The 23,205-nt window shown below is 44.8% G+C and overlaps 1 protein-coding gene across 1 annotated transcript in view; it reads right to left on the reverse strand.

Moving 5' to 3' along the window:
• Positions 1-23,205, reverse strand: part of ERICH6B (glutamate rich 6B) — a 244,794-nt gene that overhangs the window by 183,939 nt on the left and 37,650 nt on the right. Inside the window, exons 5-6 of the mRNA XM_088477424.1 lie at positions 13,084-13,152; positions 7,226-7,302 (exon numbers count right to left, since the gene is read on the reverse strand). Coding sequence (XP_088333550.1) covers positions 7,226-7,302; positions 13,084-13,152 — 146 coding nt within the window. The remainder of the gene's footprint in view (positions 1-7,225; positions 7,303-13,083; positions 13,153-23,205) is intronic.

The following is a 23,205-nucleotide window of genomic DNA, read 5'->3' on the forward strand; positions in this document are numbered from 1 at the left end:
TACAGCACTCCTTTAGGACTGGGACACTGCACAGGACTTTGGAGTGGACACAGCCCCTATGGAGAACTGACTGCACAACACAGTCCAGCCAGCCCCTATGGACTTTGAAGTAGTGGACACAGCCCCTATTAACAACAGCAGCACAGCACAACACAGCCAGCCCCTATGGACTTTGAAGTAGTGGACAACAGCAGCACTACACTACACTACACTACACTACACTACACTACACAGCCCTAACTCCCACCCTCCCTCTTCACTGTCCACAGCCGAGTGAGAAAATGGCGCCGACGCGGGTACCTTATATAGGATCCAAAACCCGCGAGACTCGGAAGGCGGGATGATGACGTTTTGCCTCGATTTCAGATCCGAGTCAGGCGGGAAAAGTCGAGCCTGACTCGGATCGGACTCGGATCGGGGGGGCTCGGGGGGGTTCGGATTTCAGAAATCCGAACCCGCTCACCCCTAATGTAGAGTCAGTTTATTTTGGGTGAGCATTTGGGCGTGGTGCCCCCTGAGCTGCTCTGGCTGGGCCTCTTCAGGGCATCACCACTTAATACACATAGTCACTTTTTATATCCCTTTTTAAGTTTGTTTATTTTTGAACCCCAGAGTGTTAGAGACTTGCTGGATGAGGTGACCTGGATGCTGGTGGGCAGGCCCGTATCATTGGCCACTGATATCCTAACTACCTCTGAAATTATATTTAATTACAAAATATATTTAAATTTGAAAAGTAATGATCACGTAGTACATCAACAATTTCCTTTTCTGTGCAACTTTCCTTGATTGTCGGGGAGTAATGGGTATGTAATGCTGGCTGTTGGGATGCTTCCTGTCAGAATACCAACAGCGACATCTCGATGGTTGGTATCCCGACAGGGGTTGGGTAAGTACACTTCCCTCCCCCCTTCCCCTCCCTTCTTGTAGCCTAACCCTAGCCCTCCCCACCCTGTATCCTAGCCCTCCCCATTTGTGCCTAAACCTAACCCTCCCCCTTTATGTCTATACCTAACTCTCCCCCCTTAGTGCCTAACCCTATCCCCCCCCCCAGTGGTGCCTAACCTTAACCCCCCCCCCCCTAGGGGTGCCTAAACCTAACCTCCCCTCCCAAACCAAAACCTAACCCTGCTATGCTCCCTAAACTTAACCTCCTCCTTCTGCGGCTAACACTAAGGGTGTCTCGTTCGGGCTGGCGTCCTTCGGCGTTTCGGCATCGGGATTAAGATAGGCATAGGTTAGATGTCAATAATTAATTACCATGAAATCAGATCTCTCACAGGGCTGTGTGCTCCTGAGATTGTCCGGACAATAAACAACCCTTTGCTTTATGTAGACTTATGGTTTTTAATTAAATTATTTCTTGTAAGATAATCATTTCTATAACATTCTAACCAATCAGAGTAGCTTTTCTCATACTTTGACCAATCAGACTGAAGCTACTCGGTAAACAAAGAAGCTGACATTCGCATTTTGGCTCTTCATGGAGCAAGGCTAGAGAGTTGCAAGTGGTTTTTTATGTGTCACGAAACTAGGATTGATAATCGTAGCCATGGAGTTAGAAGGTGAGGGGTTAGGATAAGGTAGGTATCAGAGGCGAAGAACCTGTATATACATCTTCTTCATCCACTAGCACCAGACGTTGACAAGACTGGTCAAAGGCACGGAGTCTAACCTATCAGGAGGTGTTCACCAGTGACCCCTCCAATCAGTATATGGGTTTTAGCTGCACCCGATAGGCAGGTTGTGGTCCTTTGGTCAGGTGTCTGATGCTACTGGGGACAAATGGAAGAATGTATATACACAAGCTAGAGGACACAGGTGGACGTGCTGGTAATTGTAACGTGATCCATGAAGAGAGCTGAGAACACTATGGGAATGAATGAGAGAATTCACTAGTACTGGTATTAGACGCAGAAGACTGAAATAAATACTGGAATCCTGGTAACATGGAATGCTAATAAAAGCTAGTATCCGGAAGCATGAGATAATAATAGGATTTCACTGGCACTAGTATCCAAATGTAGGAGATGGTAATAAATACTGTGGACTAATCATATACGGAAATAATAATACTAGTAACTAGATGCTTATGGAGAAAATTGTCCAGAGCACTGGTATCTGCAGTGGAGCCTGGAGCTAAACACAGTAGGATACTGAGTAAGATACACTCATTTCTATAGAGAAGCAGAGAGCTGTAAATGCAGACATGTACTAGGAATGCTAGAGGTCCAGCTGAGAGTTAATTAGTAATTAAAATGAAAGCTGACACCACAGCAACACAGGGAAAAAGTCAGGGAACTGAATAGCTCACTATAAACAACTGAAGACTGAAGAGTAAAGGAATAAACCATACTGAGGACTGAAGACAGCCCAGTAAATACTGGGTACAATGGTGTGTACTGCTCTGGAAGTCCAGTGATAGCTCACAGGTGATCCTCACTGATAACTGGAGACAGCCTGGGAAACACAGTGTACACTGGTGAAGCCAGGAAGCTGACACAGTAGTAATCACTAGAGAATGAAGTTGTGCAGGCAACTACCTACTGCAGGAGACAGACTTATACCCCTTTTACACCAAAATCCCGGGTCCGACCCTGGAATTTGAACACTGGTCAATCCCGGGTCGAACTCGGCTTCAGACCCCGTTTACACTGCAATTCGACCCGGGTTATTCCCGGGTTTGCCCCGTTCACACTGAACCCGGGTAATCCCTGCTTTTCCCTATAGATGTCATTAAAAATTGACTTTTTTAAGGGCTGACAAAGATGAGGTCACAAAAGGCAACAAAAGAGAGGGGTGGGGACTGATTACAGCATTGCTACAGGTTGCTGTTCTGGCTGTGGCAGGCTGTGTGCCTGCCTGCTTTTGTGGCTGCTGGTCAGGCTGCTGTGATGTAGGAGGTTAGGCAGGCAAGCGATGGCTTCATGTGCGTCTCTCTCTGCAGGGCACTGACAAATTACATCACCTGTCTGTGCCCCTGAAGCTCTAATCAGCATCTTTCAGAGCTAGCCGGGTCAAATAAGCAGGGTAAAACCCGTTCACACTGCCTCATGACCTGGGAACAACCCATGTTCAACCCTGCTCTCAACCCCAGTAAGATTCCCGGGTAAATCAACCCGGGAATTTTTTCTGGGAGCCGTTCACACAGAGCATCGACCCGGGTCGACCCGGCAATAACCCGGGTTATTCGGTTGGTGTAAAAGGGGTATTAAATACCCCTAGGCAGTTGGTCATTGGGTTGTGAGATCAGCTGACAGACTGCAGGACTGCCATTGGGAGAGACTAGTCAGATGACTCAGACTAACATGACTGCACCCATGTCCTCCACCGCTGGAACCAGGACGCTTGCATAAAAGCCTTAGCAGTCCCTGGGGAGAATACTCAGCCCACCACTCACCTCCACATCTGGCGTCTGGACGCCTAAGAGCCCGAGGATGCTGGCACAGTGGTGAGTAGCGACCGATCCCATGCCGCATTCCTGACAGTATGCCAAGACGCAGAAAATGTGTGGGTTTAAAACCCACCACACAGCTTGGCTTCACAGTGTCCAAATTGCTGGCTATTACAGCTGAGGATTTGGAGACTAAACTCAAGAGAAAACTGATGCAATTTGCAGTGACTTATAAGTTGCTGCAAATCCGGTACCTATTAAATCCCATCCTCTGTCACATCTCCAGATGACATAGGAGACAGCAGACTACGTGTTTGAAAGAGGACCTTCTTTTCTTTGTAAAAGACCAATATTTTTTATTTGCTTAGAAATAGCATAAATTGTACCGGTGATATGCAAACAATGTTTTGCCTTGTATAGCTCTTGAGAAAATGTAATACTTTTCTGATACAGTTATAAGTCACCTTCGAGTCCACCCCAATGTGAACTTTTCCAAGAGTCCACTAATGTCTAATCATGGGCTTCTTTTTATGGAGCTCAAGCTAATATCCCGTATAGAATAATTAATGTCTTTACAAGGTGCTCTTTTTATTGAGTTCAGACTAATATCCCATATAGAATAATTAATGTCATTAACTCTGGCTCTGGAAGAGATGTAAACCTTTCTAATTATCATTGACAGTTTCACGCTTATTCGCCTTTCATTTGAGAGCATTTGCATTTTATATTATTATTTTATGTAATAATTGGCACCATATTCTTCAGTACATTACACACAATTATATATCAAATACGATGTCTGTGCCATTTATTAAAGGTCACCATGCAAAGTGATGTTTGTGAAGCTTTCTATTAAATGTGTCAGTGTTTACGTAGATCAATGTGAGTTCACATTAAAGGGGATATCCTACTAGCCACGATAAAGCAATAACTTTAATTATTGCTGGTTTTACCTGTGATAAGTATAGGTGAAACTGTGAAAAAGGCAAACTGATATAGGACAACAGTATAGAAGTGCATTAGTGACATAATAAAAGTATTTGGGGTTTTAAAATTGTGTCAATTGGCTATTATATGCATTTTTCTAAAATGGTCAAATAATGGTAGAAAGCAAGTGTTTTTTGCAAAATAACTGTACTTAACTTGGGGGTGCATAAAAATGCATATAAGTATATATTTGTGTCATTTAAAGTCACTTAAAAAAACCCTTCAAAATACACCTCTAACACCTGTCCCATTCATATAGCACCCCATATACCTGTCCCACATCAATTAACCCATTTTCCTACACTTTGCACTTTTTCATCCCAAAAATTACATGTCATTATTGGCCAAATTAATCTAATTAAAAAATGCTGTTTGCCTAATTAATCATTAAGGAGGGTGTGTCAGTGGTCCTGAACCTGGACCCAACATTTTTACCTTAAAACAGTGATTTTCCCAACTATTTATTTATTATTTACTCCCAGTTACTTATATAGCACACACATATTCTGTCGCACTTCACAGAATATTTGTCCATTCACATCAATCCCTGCCCCAGTGGATCTTACAATCTACATTCCCTACCACATGCGCACACACACATACACACCAAGGTTAATTTTGTTGGGAGCCAATTAAACTACCAGTGTGGGAAGAAACCGGAGTACCCGAGGAAAACCCACGCAAGCACAGGGAGAATATACAAACTCCACACAGTTAGGGCCGTAGTGGGAATCGAACCCACGACCTCAGTGCTGTGAGGCAGTAATGCTGACCATTACATCTGTGTTACCTAGTCATCTGGTCAGAAGGTGATGTAAACTAATTTGCGAAAAATTCTACGGAGAATTTGCAAGTTTAAATTCCGTGGCCAGTGGCGTCACAAGGGGGGTGCGGCCGCACCCGGGTGTCACCTGCCGAGGGGTGACACCAAGGTGCAGATTCCCCCTCAGTGACAGGAGCCGGGTACTACACTGTAGCATTAAGTGCAGAACTCGGCTCCTGACACAGGGCCCCATTTATAAACAAATGAAAATACCAGCGGCAATTTTCGTTTAGTATCACTGTGATACAAACAAAAATGCCAATAGTATTTATTAATACTTACCCCTCCGGTGAGGTCCTGCAAAGTCCTCGGCGAGGTCCTCCGCTGGGCTGCTAACGCTGCCAGCAATGGGGCTCCAGTGTCATGCGTATGTGCGACGGTCCGTCTGCACATGTGCATGACACGGGGACCCGGCAGTGCCTGGAAGGCCTCGCTGAAGCCGGAAAGGCAATGCCGGGTTTCCATTGCCAGCAATGGGGACTGCATCGCTCTCGCCATCTAAAAGATGGCGAGAGGGATGCTGTGAAAACAGCGGTAATCTTATATTACCGCTGTTTATTAAATGCAGATAGGTGGCATAACCCCTTTAGTGAGCGCTAAAGGGGGTATGTTTCGTTAGTAAATGGAGCCCACTGTGAGGGAGTCGGCACTGCACAAAGGGCAGTCCACACCTCCGGCACCCCTCCCCCAGTAATAATCACGGGACCACGGGTGTTTGGGGCGCGATAAATGCCCCTTGCCTGTGAGGCCATGCCCCCTTTTCGGTGGTGCACAGCTTTGCCACGTGCACAGCATCCCTGCCCACACTGGGTGACACCACAGGGAGGGACGCCACTGTCCGTGGCTAATAGGATTGTGTGATAAGTATTTAGTCGCAAGATAAGGCGGTTTTTCATGAAAAAGCAGCTTATTGCGGCTAACAGGATATCCCCCTAAATAGTAAAATAATAGCATTAATTATTGGACATGGGTATAAAAGTGGTTTACTGTGCCACCTAATGTGGCAGTTCTAGGTCACTTAACCTCCAACTGTGTGTTTGTTTCCTATTCAGAGTCTATGGGGGAAGTATGTTCTAAGGTGAATCTAAGATGAAAATATTGTAATGCATTTAATATCTTTATTTTAATTAGATATATGATTTATTCTCAGTCAATTCCTCAACTTGTATATATCAAAGTACATCTGTAATAGAATATTGATTTTCTATATGACTTGTCTTTTAGTGAATAGATTCATTTAATTGGCACTCATAGCTTTCAAAAATATTGCTATTGCCATTTGTAAACAGCTATACATATCTGGCTATACCTCATTCTTTCATATTACCAAGGACAATATTTGAAAGTTTGTTTTTCTGACAATAACACTGGCTAGTAATAATATGGACCAACTGCACAGTGTCACTTCACTTAAATATATGGTGGTCCATAAGTGTGGAAACACACTTATAAAAAGGAAATGAGAAAGGAAATATTGGGGGGGAAACTTTTTATGGTATGTCCATCTTGAAATCGGCCATCTTGGATGCAACTTAAATTTTTTAATTGGGAAGGTAGTCATGTGACATATCAAACAGATACAGCATTTCATAAGAAAAACAATGGTGTATTTACTGAAGCTTGCCTGCCAAATAAGAGCCTTATTCTGAGTTGGACACAACATTTCCATAAGCCAGTCATCACTAGAACTACCCTATTGTAGTGCCCATTTGATGGATGGAGAGAATAGGCAAAGAATCACTCAGTGATGTGCAGAGATACATATGTGAATGTATGCTACCATGCATGCACAGCCTGCAAACAAATCACTAGATACAGCCGCAGGGGAAATTGTGTGTGACTTCAAATCAGGACCTAACAGTCCACAGTCCACTGTCTCACATATAATGTACAGTATACTGAATTTGTTTTACAGTAACTTATTTACACTTTTTTTTCCCATCATATACAGTATATCTAAAATGGTCTGTGCATTCCAGTTGGTATATAGTAGTCTTGCAAGCAATGTGTTGGTACTGTACCTCGGAATGTCCAGGGGCCGCACCAGTTGCTGAATCTGAAGACTTGCTGACCATTGTGTTTTCACTAATGATTGAACCTAGAGGAAATAATGGTAACAATTATGTGTCTGGAAGTTGTCTCATGATATACAACACATAAACAAATTAGAGCCTTTGTCATTTTAGTTCATTTAGCCTAATTGGTCTAATAACTTACAAGGGCCTTTAAAAATAAAAGGTTTAGAATGCTTTTTAGCATGGCCTCTGTTGGGCACGTCCACATGAGTGCCTTCTCCAGCATTTCAAACAAAAGATAACTTGAGAAAACTGCAGGGAAAATGGCATGACATCCATTGCTCTATCCAACGCCGTCTGTGCTGTCCACATGGGACTTGGAGAAGGCCGCAAGAAAATGATGCTGACATTTAAAATCATTATTCTATTAAACTGTTGTCTGCTTGTCTGTTTGAGTTGAGTTCAGTTTGGAAAACTACTCAAGAAAACACTTGTAAGATGTACACTTATAGTATTAGCTTTAGCTTTACTATAGAGCAAATAAAACTCCACAGTAATGATTTGATCAGTTTGCGGATATGAATTAAAAGATAAACTATTCAGTTCTCTTATTCACATGAGTCCATATCGCATTGTTTATTGGTCACATCTGCGCCAATGCACCCATATTGTACTGTGGGTAGGCTTACACGCCTCCTCCCCCCGATATGCCTCTTTAATTGTAAGAAGCTGCAAGTGGTTGTTAGTGCAAGATGTTACCAACTGCTCATATGGCTTTACTAGTATGTATACGCAGAAGCAAAATATACTCAGTAACGTGCACTTTATGGTCAACTCAACATAAACCCCTCATGCTAGAGTTGCAAGCACAGGGTCTGAGTCAGACGGGCACAAATGGTGAATCCAGAGATAGCAGTGTACTGGGCCCTTAGACTTCTGTTGCCGGCCCTGACTACATGTCTGAGACCCTGAGGATCAGTTTTCATGTAAAGGAGGGGCTGGAGAGGAAGACACACAGGGGGCAATTCAAATGTTTTTTTGGGCGTGATAATTAATGAGCGCCCAGTTTGATATTCAGTTTTTCTGGGCGCTCATTAATTATCGCCCTCTTTGCCGCCTAAAAGATGAGGTTTAGCCATCTAAAACGGCTGAACACGTCTAATTTCTGTTAGGGCGCGCTATCTGCGCTATCTGCGCGCCTATCCAGGGTGTTTCAGACACATTTCTGCTCGCACCCTCCGGAGTGCGTGCAGAAATGCCGGCGCTGGTGGCTGTCGCGCCCTGACAGAGCACCAATTGAATTACTCTGTCGGGCGTCATTAAAGAAAAGCCACCGGCAGAACAATTGAATTCCCCCCACAGAGGCTGTCAGGGACAGGAAGACTGTGTGTGTAGCTCGGAGAGCAGAGATAGGAGGGAGGAGAGAGAACAAAGGAGTTGAGAGGGAGAAGTTGGAAAGCAGCAGATATCTTTGGGGAGAGACAGAACTGGGAAGCACTAATGTAGCTCTTGTGCTCCCCCGGAAGGGGGAGCATGGCGGGGCCATGGCGGCTGCCACAATGCCCATCTAACACCCAAGGTGAGAGAGGCTACATAGATAAAGTCTGTGAGAGACCACAGAGAACGAGGTGGAAGCCTGCAGTGTGAGCAGCCCAGTGAAGTTTTCAGCACCCATGAGAGGGGTAAGACATGTGAGTATATGTGTTGGAGAGATGGGGAAGAGGAGTTTTCCAGGAGCTTTACTGTTAAGGGACAGGAGGAATCCCTTATGCAGAAAAGCCCCCCCCCCCCAGCAGCCATTAAAGGGGGGTCACTGTGGTAGCAGTATGGCTATAGGAGTTATTCCTGTAGGATAGGGATGTGCTGCAACCGAGAGTGTAATAGCTGCAATGGAAAAGTCTGTATACTGCTGTCCCATGTGAAAGAGAAGGGGAGCAGAGAGAGGCAGCTTGGGTGTGGGACTCTCTGTATATTGTCTTAGAAGAGACAGAGAACAGACAGAGAGCAAAATAATTTATATGAGATGTGTGTGAAGCTGTAGAACTAGCGGCACCAGCCTGTATAGGGCCAGGTGGACCTGCATGTAAGAGGTAGAGAACTACAGGCACCAGCCAGCATAGGGCCAGGTGGAGCTGCATGTATGAGGTGTAGCACTACAGGCACCAGCCAGCATAGAGCCAGGTGGACCTGCATGTATGAGGTGGAGAACTACGGACACAAGCCAGCATAGGGCCAGGTGGACCTGCATGTATGAGGTGGAGAACTACGGACACAAGACAGCATAGAGCCAGGTGGACCTGCATGTATGAGGTGGGAGAACTACAGGCACCAGCCTGCATAGGGAGAGGTGGACCTGCATGTATGAGATGGGAGAACTACAGACACCAGCCAGCGTAGGGCCAGGTGGACCTGTATGTGTAAAGTGCAAAGCATCTACTGTAACTATGGTTAAAGACTGTGCTGGTGAAGAAGAGTGAGATGTAATGTAACCATATCCATAATATTGTTGTCATACACCATCTGACATGCCAAGTATATGAGCTGGAGGAAGAGGAGAAGCTGCTGTAACCATATTTGTGTTCTTTAAAGTCATGTGCAGGAGGAGAGAAATAAAGTGGTATATTTTTATAAAAGAAGGTCTGGAGCCCAAGTTATTCAACAAGAACTGTGGCTGCATATGTCTATACCTGTATCTATATGTGTGACTGTTATAAAACGTGATGGGCAGGGACTAATAGGAGGTGTATCACTCCAAATGCACCTTGCACCACACTGCACACTGAAGGGAGGGTTACACATGTTTGCATATCTCCATTCTATTCTGAGTCAGATGGAACTCGGACACATCTGTTTTTTCATGAAATTGGACATTTCGTTGTGGCAGTTGGGTGGCAACAATGAGAGCACATGGAAGCACCCTGTCTTGTGGGATTACCATGGGAGTGTCATGGGCGTGCATCAACGGGATGCAGTTATGAAACCGGCAGCCGGATTGGCCACCGGTCTCAATCCCGACAGCGTAATCCCAGCAAGGGATTTAACATAGGTGTCGAAATGCAGACGCCTATGTTGATCCCGACGCCGGAACGCCAAGGACGCTGGACCGATCGTCCTCTCTGCCGGGTAAGTATACACTTAGCCCAGGGATGGGGGGGTTAGGTTTAGGGACTCCTGATGGTAGGCAGGGTTAGACACCCCCCCGGGGAAGTTTAAGGTTAAGCTAGGGAAGGGGGGGCTAGGGTTAGGCACTAGGGGAGGAGGTTAGGGTTAGGCACTCCCCCCAGGAGGGTTAGGTTTAGGGTGCAGGGAGGGGGGGTTAGGTTTATGCACCCATGGAGGGAGGTTAGAGTAAGGCACCCCTAAGGGAGGGTTAGGGTTAGGGGGGGACAGTCAGCATACTTACCACCGGGCATCGGGATCTTCACCTGTCAGCCTGTCACTGTCGGGATTTGAACCCATTCCATTTCAACAGCTCTGTGTGATTCTGAAAGGTGCATACGAGTGAGGGAAGCCCAATTCTGAAAGATCTCATGCTCCTAACATGGGGCTGGTCTAAAGTCCAGATACTAATGATAACTGTATTGGGAGAGCAAAATAGCTACTGACATCCATTTTCATTCATGGTTCTTATGTGTGTATCAGACATGAAGTGGTACAGGAATGTGGAAACTAGACAAGCCATAAATCCTTTAGGCATTGTCTTTTGCGATGTACGCCTGCGTTAAGTTTTTAGAAAACTTCTTATCAGTAGTTAACCAATAGAGTAGTTTGAAGTAGGTTTATGCCCATATTAGTAAAAGTTAGTTGGGTATGACAAGTAGGATACTATATAAACAGAGACAAAGGAGATTTCAGCAGCCTGCCCTATGCCTGGATCAGTCTGCAGCTGGTGGCCAGGAAATTGTTCGTTCCAGTTCTATTCTGAGAGACCGAGGCTCCTAGATCGTGTAACCATTTTATATTCCAAAGCTAAGTAACTATTATTCTTTTATATCTTGTTATTGTTGTAATAAATTAACCTTTTGTATCCAAGAACCTTATTTCGTTCCACCAGGAGCAATAACGCTTGCGACGATTACCATAAAATGAATGGGCGGCACGGGTTTCCTCTGGCAGATGCAGGCACATTAGGTATGGATTCCTCTATTAAAGTAGTAAATCAGGCTTCTGCTGATGACCACAACTGCAGTCATTTTGCGACTAACTTAATAAGCCCCATAGTGAGCTAATTGTATATAGGTCAAAATCAAGTCATGAAACAAGTGATCAGTCTGTACATATAGTATCTTGATATGTTTTTAATAACAAGGGCCCTGATTCAGACCCACTCGTGAGCGGCTGTCCGCTCGCAAGTGGGTCGATGTTCTGCACTGAGCATGCGCACGACGGAGGGAGCTCCGTCGTGCGCATGCGCCAGACGCGACGAGCGAAGGACTTTCCTTCGCTCGTTGTTTCTGATCAAAGGGGGCGTGCTGTCGATGTTGATTGACAGCACGCCCCCTTTGGTGGGCGTGCCGGGGGCGTGCCTCCCTGACGGGGGCGTTCCTAAGGGAACGCCTCCCGTCAGAAGCCGGCCCACTGACATCACTAGTGATGTCAGTGGGAGTGATTTTGGCTCTGATAGAGCCAAAATCACTCCGGGCCTTGTGGTTGAAAACCTCAACCGCAGGCTCCGGCTCGCAGTTTCGATGGTCGCGATGGTCAAGACCATCGCGGCCATCAAACTGCACGCTTGTATAGGCTGTGGGTGGTGACCCACAGCTATACGAGCGTCCAGGAGGACGCTCCATAGTTATGGAGGCCGGCCCTCATTCAGAGCGTGCGCTCTGCTCAGAGCGTACGGCTCTGAATGAGGGCCAAGGTGTATTGCAATATAAGATAACAAAATGAGGTTGTAGGAAATTAATGGAATAAAAAATTATGCAAAATGGCAGAATGCAAGCTTTGTACGATCAAATCATACACATACACATGTCCAAATCAGATATAAACTCCCTGATCTCGCTGTAAATCAAAAAGAATCTAAACACTATTTTGCATATAGAAATGAATAAGCAGGGGCCTATGTGAGAAAACCTTATTTGTTATTAGCTCATGGAAGAAGTAACTCTGGCCCTGATTCAGAGCCGGACGCTCTGACAGAGCGCTCGCTCTGAATCAGGGCCGTCCCTCTTACTTTTTGGAGTGGCCTCCTGGCCGCTCGCATTGCTGTGGGTGACCACCCACAGCTATAGCGAGCGGCCAAAACGATGGTCGCGATGGTCAAGACCATCACGACCATCGGGCCAGCGACGAGACCCTTGCGGTAGGGTCTCGTTACCGCAAGCCCTGGAGTGCTTTTGGCTTTTGGCTCTACGCCCCCTTAGTAGCGAGGCCCGGAGCGATGGCTTGGACGTCGCTATCCGGGTCTCGCGCATGCGCACGACGGAGCCGGATCCCTTATGCGCATGCGCACTGGGCCAACATCAACCCGCTTACGAGCGCTCAGCGCTCGCGAGCGGGTCTGAATCAGGCCCACTGTCCCACAGACAAATCACTGGGAATTCTGCAATCATATTACATTAGCTGAATCTTGGTGCAAACATTAAAAATTTGTCTTAATCTTATTTTTTTTTCTTTAGAGAATATGACTGTTCTTACCCAGACAACCCTGTGCATTATAGTGCTTCCAAAATAAACTGTTTCATTATTATGTTTCCGTCACTTATCTACTGGCAGGACATAGGCATGAAAACACATAGTTACAGCTTCATAGGAAGACATAGCAAATCCTTCTGGATGTGGATGCAATGACACATTTAACTAAATATTAACTTTACATTAACCCACACAATCCTAAGCAACAGTACAGTATGGTCACTTACATTGTTCAGTTGCCTTTGAACTTGAAGTAGACATTTCTGTATCTATATCATCTGGCTCAGGAGTCACTGCTAGTATGACAAAACAATTCATGATAATTCAGTTTTCCTATATCTTAGAACTTTTAATATATCATTAATGGCAAAGGTAAGTAAGACATTTAAAAGGCCATCAGGAGCAGGATACTTCATCAAGCAGACTGAAATTTGTGTCAGAATTCCTTATGCACTGCAGCATGAGCAGATACAGCAACAAAAGCGATAATGTAAAGATATTCAGGACACAACAATTATTGAATATATATATAATGCATGATCCATGATAAATTAAGTTATTTCCAAGATAAAGTGGATGATGGTATTAGAGTATACAAGAGAAATTCAAATCTAACTGTGCTAGCCATTAATTAATCATGGGCGAGATCAGCATTAAATGCGGTATGATAAACAGGATTACAGGCCTTATGAGTGACCCAAAAAGCTATGCCTCTTATTCTCTACAGAGAACAATGTTTTCAGGGTCATAACTACTGGATGACAAGGGGTCGAGTGGAGGCAGGAGACTTTGCCATCCACAATTTTGAACCCCGGGGGAGCATCTGCCTCCCACAAATTATAACCCCTGGGAGCCTCAGCTGCCCGTCACCAGAGGAAGCACTCTGCAAATTACTCAAACCCTGCTTTTGGTCTGATCCCTCTATCACGGAGCCTCCATGATGTTGCAACCTAGAAGTGTAGTGCTCGCGACATTGCGATGTTGAACATTTGCAAGCATAGGGACTGGGCCTGATTCAGCAGAGGACGGAATTGCAAAGGAGAACACAAGTGGCTTTGCAATTCTGTCCTGCTTAAATGCAAATGCAGCAGGAGGTGTCTGATACCTACTTACTACATCTGCGATCCCAGCCCAGATGCAGCAAGCGTACAACTCTGAATCAGGCCCAATGCGTTTGATTTGCATGTGCTCTAGTTCCTCATTCTCTTTCTCCTCTTCTGGTGTATCTGATACTGGAGTGTATACAGTATATATCAAGGGGTGCGGGAGACCTGACCACTTTTCTGGGTGGCTCGGAGCGCCACCCGATTTTCGGGAGCCTCCCAGCTATTCCGGGAGAGTAGGCCAGTATGGGCTACTTCTCCTAAGGCTCATACATACTAGACGATGTGTGTATGAGCCGACCTCATCAGCGACAGACCCGGAGGGGGTGCCGGCATGTGCATACACACTTACCGATGCCAACATCGATGAACGATGGCTGGTGGGTGTGTGGCCATGCTGCATTCGGCGCCGACGTGGGACTCTGGAGAGGTAAGTAACCGTATGGGTACAGGGTGTGCAGTGTGGGGCCCCCCTGGACCCATTAGATACGCCCCTGGGTCCACAGGTACACAAGGTCGACATAGACAAATGGTTCACACATATGGTCGATACAAAAAAAATGTGTGAACCATTTTTGTATTTTAAGCCTAATCCTAACCATCCCCCTATTGCCTAACCATGTCTAACCCTCCCCAAAGTGCCTAACCCTAACTGTAGTCTAACCCTAACCCCCCTAGTGCCTAACATTAACCGTCCCCTACGGCAGCCTAACCCTAACCCTCCCCCAAGTGCGCCCAAGACGGCTGCCTCATTTGGTACCTTTTGTGGTACCAAATGAGAAGTTAATTCCCAAAATGTCTGCACCAACCCTGCAATATGCTTATTGTGTTCTCTAGTTTTCAGTTGATTTTAATTATCTCGGTGTGGTTTTGCGCTATAAAAATAAAATTATTATTATTAACACTAACCGGAACCCTAACCTTATAAATATTGAAGAATAAAAAAATTCACATCATCAACCAATTTTTTGCATCGACCATTGGCGTGTCGACCATTTGTCCCTGTTGACCATTTGTACACATCAACATATTGCTCTGTCGACCTTTTGTAACTGTCAACCTTTTGTCCATGTCGACCTACTGCATGTTGACCATTTGGTGTCGACCTATTCATTGTCGACCTGTCTTCCAGATAATGGGGCAGATGTATGAAGCTGTGGAAAGTGATAAAGTGCAGAGTGATAAATGACCAACCAATCCGTTCCCACCTCTCATTTTTCAAACACAGCCTGTAACATGACAGTTGTGAGCTGATTGGTTGGTCGTTTACCACTCTGCACTTTATCACTTTCCAGAGCTTCATACATCTGCCCCATTGTGCTGGAGCATAACAGGAAATAAGGGTATAGTTAGCTGAGGAATGTTATATGGATAAGGATGAGAGAAGAACAAAATGTTAAGAGGAAAGTATCACTATTAAACCAGACATAGTATGTTATGATTGTGCTCCTGTTTTTGGTTCAAGTGGGATCATTACATTTACTGACAACACTACCATTGTTGGTTTAATTAGTACGCAATCATATAGAGATGGCTGTGAAAGGTTGGGTCAGTGAAGCAAATACATTTGTCTTGTTCTAAACATGAAAAGAACTCATTATTGGTTTTATTACTCTCAGGAGTTTGAACTTGCAACTACTACACATAAATGGAATACAGGTTGGGAGGGTAAAAAGGCCCTGATATTCAAACTTGCTGGCCTTCCATTGACAGGATATTATTCTGTTGGAAACCTAGGGAGGCAATGAGTGAGGTGGTGTAGAAGCAGTAGTGTTCCTCCAGGATCATCATGATTTGTTGAGGGGATCTAGCAAAAAGCATGATGTGCTTCAGTAATCAATGGAAAGCACCATTTGTATTTGTGTACATGCTGTCTTAAGCTGGGTACACACTAAACGATGTGTGCCCAGCGCAATATCGCGGGCGGCGGGACCCGGCGGGGGTGCCGGCATCGGCAAGTGCATGCACACTTGCTGATGCCGGCAGCGACGGAACGATAGCGGGTCCATGATGCCTTCAGCAGCCTGGCCCCGCTGGCGATATCGCCCTGTGGACCTGCATACAGGTCCGACGGACAATGTCACTCATGACGCGCGAGAGGGAGCATCATCAGCGACATAGTGGGTACACACTGGCCAATGTGACTTATATGTCGTCCGATACTCACTGGTATTAAGTCGTTGTACAGCTGGTCCTTTATGTTACTCTATGCTAGAATATCTTATAGAGGAAATATTTATTGTTCATTGCATAATATTTTGCTTTATAGGATAATAATTCCTTATAAGAATAATTTATGTGGGTGCTTGGCAAGGCACCACTCTGAGGTCTAAAGCTGGGTACACACCTAACAGATACATCAATTGTCATCTGGCCCCAGGTCCCGCTGGTCGGGGGGCATGCAGCAAGTGTACGGGCGGTCGGCTGACCGCCCATACACACAGCATGATGCCCCAATATATCTGAAGATATATTAGGCATCAGCTGGGCAGCACAGCCGACGTGATATGTCAGTGAATGACGTCGTTCACACAGACATATCACTGGTACACACTGGCCGACGTACACAAGATATATTGGCCGATCAATTGATCGGTCAATATATTTGCTGGTGTGTACCCAGCATTAGGGCTCTGTTGGCCTGATCAATAAGCACTTTAAACAGCAATATGTGTCAATTGCCTCCATAAGAATATGGAGATACTGTAGATAGATAGATAACATGGAAGAGCTTAAGCATCCATGGCTTCTGAAACATTTTTCATTCTGATATGGTACCATCTGTCCCTATACCAAAGAGGTCCTGATGGGGGCTTAGTGTCTGCAGTGCTCATCTGTCTTAGTTTCCAGAGCTCCTTTTCTGTTATGTAATTTGCTAATTTCAGATTGGAATTTACTAATAGTTTTTGAGCTCCTTCTGGAAGTAGGAGAGTAGCAAGAATTTAAGTATTGAGTTGTTGGGGAAGGGTTGGGTATGGGATCCTGGCAGTTGGGATGCCGCTGGTCAGAATCCCTACCAGGTAAGTTTCCTAACACTAACCCTTACCCTTAATCCTAACCCTCCCTCCCCGGTGCCTAAACCTAACCACCCCCCTAGTGCCTAAACTTAACCTCCCCCTCCCCACACTCTAAACCTAACCATCCCCCCTTAGTGTCAAACCCTAACCCTCCCTCTAGCGCCTAACCCTAAACCTAACCCCCGATACTTACCTTCGGGATGCTGGTGGTCGGGATACTGGAGCTGGGATCCCAACGCTGTCAGGATTCTGGAGCCAGTATTTTGACCGTCGGCTGACTACATCCCGTTGGGGAGAAACCTTTCAACTTTTTTGCCCTTAGAGTTGTCTTGTTATAGGCCGTCAATGAGTGCGTGAGAACAGAGATCAGAAACTACTTGGCTGGGTATGGCCATGTTTAACTTAGTGGGTCCGTATCGGCTTGATGAACAATTTTTCTGAAAATTAAAGAAAATCATGCTTGAAATTGTCTTAACTTTTGAAGGCCATATAATACCAACTATAGTGAGAAGATGCAGATGCCTCCATATCATATTTCTACAGCATTAGGTCATAGCAGCCTGTCCATTAAGGTGAATGGGCCATTTATACTTGCTGAAACAGTGGTTTCCGCATATTTATGAGCCCATTCAATATTGGAGTCCCGATATGGCCGCCGGCCATACATCAAGCTCCGATAACTGAGTTTTCGGAGGGTTTTGAAGCCATCTTCAGACGGCATTACCACCCACAGTCCTGCTCTTTCCTATTGGAAGGAGAACCGGAGTGCAAAGAGGGATTCATTTGGAAGCCTCTGCCCCTCAGGCCCTCTCCATGCATATGTGTGAACTATGTTAACGGATGCAAAGTTACACTGGTGTTCAGTGTAAACTTTCACCGTTACTAACTAGTAGAGATGAGCGGGTTCGGATTTACTCGGTTCTTTTCGCCTCTTTACCGCAAGTTTGGATTTATTTTATTGGCTATCCAAAACACGTGATAGCCGATAGCCAATTAAATGCCGTTTTGAGATCCGAATAAATCTGAGTGAATCCGAACCCGCTCATCTCTACTAACTAGTGATGACAATGGCAGTGTTAGGGATTGCAGAACAGCTAACTGCTTTTTCAGCAACACTGAAAAGCTCAGCTGCAGCCACTGAAAATTGTGTTGAGATTAAAACATAATTTCTGTGGGGCACAACATTTTATATTCATTATTTCATAATGAATAGGTTCCATAGTCATGTAGAAGCAGAGGAAAGATAGCATTCAATATAGCGCTCATATTATTATATAGAAGGAATATACAGGAGTATGCTAGCAACTGTAGCTATTGTTCTTTAAACTGGAGGGAGAAGCAAATAACCAATAGAAGAAGTGCATCCATGTTACATTGGCAACTACTGTACATACATACCATACCACACACTGTTTTGTTTACAGTACATCATTTGATCAGTGTATTTGATTTGTATGCAAAATACTGTTGTCTGAAACAGATTTCCTTTAAAATGTGCAGCTTATTAAACATGGATATGGACTGTTGTACTGAAATAGCGCTTTCACCATTCATTTACTGTACATTGTTTGGTCAGGACACTGTTCTGAATCTCAGTGAAAAGCTACAGCTGTAAATTAGGTTTTTGCATCCTCACTGGATATTGGTTCTGCAAGCTGTATGCATCTGGGATGTAATTATTGAAAGAGCAAATCAGCCACTGGGAAAGAACCAGACATAAGTAATCTAGATCAAGAAAATATCTTCAGGTTACTTGGGTCAACTGAATAAGCTTTCAGACTGCAGTGGAACACACGGGAATCCAGGCATAGGTTAAGCCATGTGCCAATGTCAGGATTCAGCAGACGAGCTTATCATCATTCCTACACTACACTGCTGAGGTCAGGAAGCATTTCACTCATGTTTCTGCAGGCAAAATTCTATCAACTTAAAAAAGGGACTATCATTTTATGAGACATTGTAGAAAACTTGCTGTTTTGCTCTACTTAGAGATAAGAGGGGAAATGACTTTGTTCTGTTTTTCCGGAGAAAAAATATTTTCTTCAAAGTCAAAATGTAAATGTGCAAATGTATTATTCAATATTGCATATTAAAAACAAATAATCCACTTCTTTTAAGGTCTGTTATCCAATGGGAGTTTTCAGCTCAGAGTGATTGAGAAAAATCATTGGACTAGAAAAGGAAAAAATATATTGATCTGACTGAGCGGTGTGTGATGCTTATAATGTCATACTGGGGGGGTAAGCTGTACTGCAGACCCCAGGGAAGCCCTTTATGTACTGTTGCACACATTGTACATGACAGAAGAGTGATGTTATAACTGCTGATATATGTAAAATATTACATACTATATGTAGAGTTGCATACTATACAAAGTAAAATAGAGGGGGAAGGCGGTATCTGGACTATAGATAGACAGTTAAAAGGTTAACAATGTCTAGATAGACACCAGATGTTAGACAGACATTAGGTCGACAGGGACAAAAAGTCTACAGGGACAAAAGGTCGACCCACTATTGGTCGACAGGGAAGAAGGTCGACAGGTACAAATGGTCGCCCAGTTCAAAAGGTTGCCACAAAAATGGTCAACACAAAAATGGTCGACCAATGATTTTTTCTGGGGGGAGTTATCGTTAGATCTAGGGTAAGGCACTTGCTAGAGGGTTAGGCACACACCCCAATGGTTAGGGTCAGGTGCTTTCCCCGACAGTTAGGGTTAGGCACCAGGAGGGAGGGTTAGGCACTTACTGGAGGGTTAGGGTTAAGCACTAGAAGGGACGATAAGGGTCAGGCACCAGGAGGGAGGGTTAGGGTTAAGCACCAAGGGGAGAGTTAGGGTGAAGATTAGGGTTAGAAAAAAAATTAAAAAAATGTGTCGACCATTTTTGTGTCGACCTTTTGACCCTGTCAACCATTTGTACATGTTGACCTACTGCCTGTCTAACATTTGGTGTCTACCTAGACACTGTCGACCTTTTAACTGTCTATCTTTTATACCACACTTGGAAAAGACCCCAAAACATACAAAGGCAATACCCATGATTTTTTAAGAGCAAAAAAGCTCTAACATGGGGCGGATTGGCCGTATATTTTACCGGGACAGTTCCCACTGGGCCGAGGGGACTATGGGGCCGGTCTGACTGTTGCATGGCCCCACCCCCAGTAGCGCATCACCTGTATGACAAGCGGCCGGCCAGCACGTCAGAGGTCCGGCTCGGCCGACCGCTCCGCACCTGCAGTCTCCAGTCCCAGATCACGTAACACAGAAGCAGCAGCAGCAGCAGTGGCCGTGGCTAGCTCGGAGCAGCGATGGAGGCTGAGGAGCTGCTCAGGAGGCTACGGTGGTTATGCTGGGCCAGACATGTTGTCGACTCGAACAGGAACAAGTCAAGGTAAGTGCTCCCATCCCCCCAAGCCCAGTGATCCCTTCTCTTCCAGCCCAGTGTATCCCACTTCTCCAGCCTTGTGTCCCACACAATCTCACTGACCCCTCCATCTCAGTGTCTCCCACACAACCAGCTCAGTGTCTCCCCTTCTCTCCCTAACCAGCCCATTGCCCCCCACATAGGACCACCCAGCCAGCCTAGGCACAGTGTCCCCCAGTTCAGCCCAGGATCCCTCCTTCTACAGCCCACCGTTCCCCCTCTCAACCCCATCTCATTAACCTCCTTCCCATCCAGCCATCTGCCCCATTGCACTTTCCTCCCATTCAGCCCAGTGTTCCTCTCATATATCACCACCCCCCTCCCCTCCGGCTTTCCCACCTCATTCAGCATTCAGTCCAGTGTCCACCTTTCCACGTCACTGCATCCTTAACTGTGAACAATGCAGCCACCACTTAACACCCCACATCATCATTAGGGTAGCCCCCTCCACTGATACCCTGGGGTGGGCATAGAGGAGAAGTAGATGGGGTCACAGAGGAGATGGCGTTGGGGGACACAAGGAAGATGGCACTGGAGAGACACACAGGGAGTCTGTTGCTGGAGACTAACAGGGGGATGGTGCTGGAGAGACACAGGTAGGACCACTGGTAGGATTAGAGGAAAAGGGGGGGCAGTAATCTACAGTAAAAGACACAAATTAAGAAAAATAATATATATATATATATATATATATATATAACTGATATAAAAGAATCAAATTAGCAAATATATGTTATGAATATAAAATTGTTTGATCAGGGAAACTCCCATTTTGCCCTGCACTAAAACTCATGTTACTATGTATTATTTGATTTAACCTGTGTTTCAGGTTGATGACATTGGCTTTATTCCTGCGCAAACAGTCAGCTTCCAGACCATGTGATCTCCTTCATGAATAATGAATATCGACTCAAGATGCTGCCTGTCCAGGAAAGATCAGAGGTTCTTCAGAGGTTCCCCAGTGCAGAGAAATCATATAGGTAAGAAAATACCCATTCACATGTGTATATTCATTGGAGAGGGAGACTGAAGTCATGGCTATCAGCATGACGAGAATGAGGGGTAGTGGTTTGCGGACATGACATTTGACACGAGGTCCCGCCCCTTGCAACAAGACCACACCCACTTTTCAGGCGCGCCCCTGCGGCACGCGCACATAGGGCCACTTTTGTGATTTTTTTTCCAGGGCCGCTTTAAATTCCCAATCCGCCCCTGCACCATTCCTGATGTTCACAGTGCTTAATTAGGCTGTGCTCTCTAAGCAAGGGTGGCTCAAGGTGTTGAGTGTCCTTCTCGCTTCAACAAATGTCCAGGCTCTTATGTCGGAGATTACAGTTGGAGTTGTTAGGTGTATATGAGGGCTCTTGGAAAGGTTTGTAGTTGCAGCTGATTACTGTCTTCAGTGGAAAGCTTTTTGGTACACCAATAGAACGGTTAAGAGCTGCAACTCTATGTACTGGTCCTCACAAAATAGCTTTATTTCACAAAGAAATATTAAGTGTAACATATTGGAGGGGAAATGTAAAACCTATAGTTGAAGGTAAAATCACCAGGACTTTCATTTTCTCCATTCCACGCTGCTGTGTCACTCACTGTTGTTCTGTCAATCAAGGGGCAGGGCCTGCAGTACATAAAGGGCTGCTGCTGTATTGTCCATAAAGGGGCTTGGGCTGCAGTACATAAAGGGGGCTGCTGTATTGTCCATAAAGGGGCTTGGGCTGCAGTACATAAAGGGGTGCTGCTGTGTTGTCCTGTCCATCTTATTTTTATTTTGTGTGTGTGTGTGCTAGCCAGGTAGTTACTAGGTAGTAACTAGTTACGCTACGCTATTATTGTTCGGTGACACTGCCGACCAGACCGCAGTTTATCATCCGTGTATTTGTGACTCTACAGGTGGTCTGTCTGCACTCCGCTGCTCCACAGGGGTACTTTGTTGTCCATAAAGGGGTGCTGAGTTGATCATCAAAGGGTTTCTGCCTCGTCCAGGGGTGTTTTTCCCAAGTGTAAAAAAAATTAAAGTGATATATAAAATTAGCAAAAAATAAAAAATATTTTTTCTTTTGTGTGCGTATGTTAGCAACTTAGCTGCACTATTATTGTTCGGTGACACTGCCGGCCAGACCACAGTTTATCATCCACATATTGTGACACTGTAAGTGGTAGCTCAGTGTGGTATTCTTTTCTTATTCATAAAAAATATTGTGACACTAAGTGGTAGAGCAGTGTGTTATTCTTTTATTATTCATAAAAAATCTTGTGATACTAAGTGGTAGCATAATGTTTTACTCATAAAAAATCTTGTGACACTGTAAGTGGCAGGGCAATGTGTTATTCTTTTCTTATTCATAAAAAATATTATGACACTAAGTGGTAGCGCAGTGTGTTATTCTTTTCTTATTCATAAAAAATATTATGACACTAAGTGGTAGCACAGTTTTACTTTTAAAAAATCTTGTGACACTAAGTGGTAGCGCAGTGTGTTATTCTTTTCTTATTCTTAAAATATCTTATTACACTGTAAGTCGTAGCACAGTGTTTTACTCATAAAAAACTTGTGACACTGTAAGTGGTAGCGTAGTGTTATTATTTTCTTATTCCAAAAAAATATTGTAACACTGTAGGTCATTGATACCGCAGTGTAATATTTAAAATTGGTACAAATTGACATGTGTGCTGTAACCCACTTCATTTGTGTTTGCTGATATGGAGAATGATCAGATGAGAGCAGGAACCACATACTAGCACTGCCAGTGCCACTAGTCATGACGATACTAGTCTATCTATGTCATCTACTAAAGCCGATG

Source organism: Taudactylus pleione, unplaced genomic scaffold (genome assembly GCF_031769625.1).
Source record: "Taudactylus pleione unplaced genomic scaffold, aTauple2 ptg000005l, whole genome shotgun sequence".
Lineage (NCBI taxonomy): Eukaryota > Metazoa > Chordata > Amphibia > Anura > Myobatrachidae > Taudactylus > Taudactylus pleione.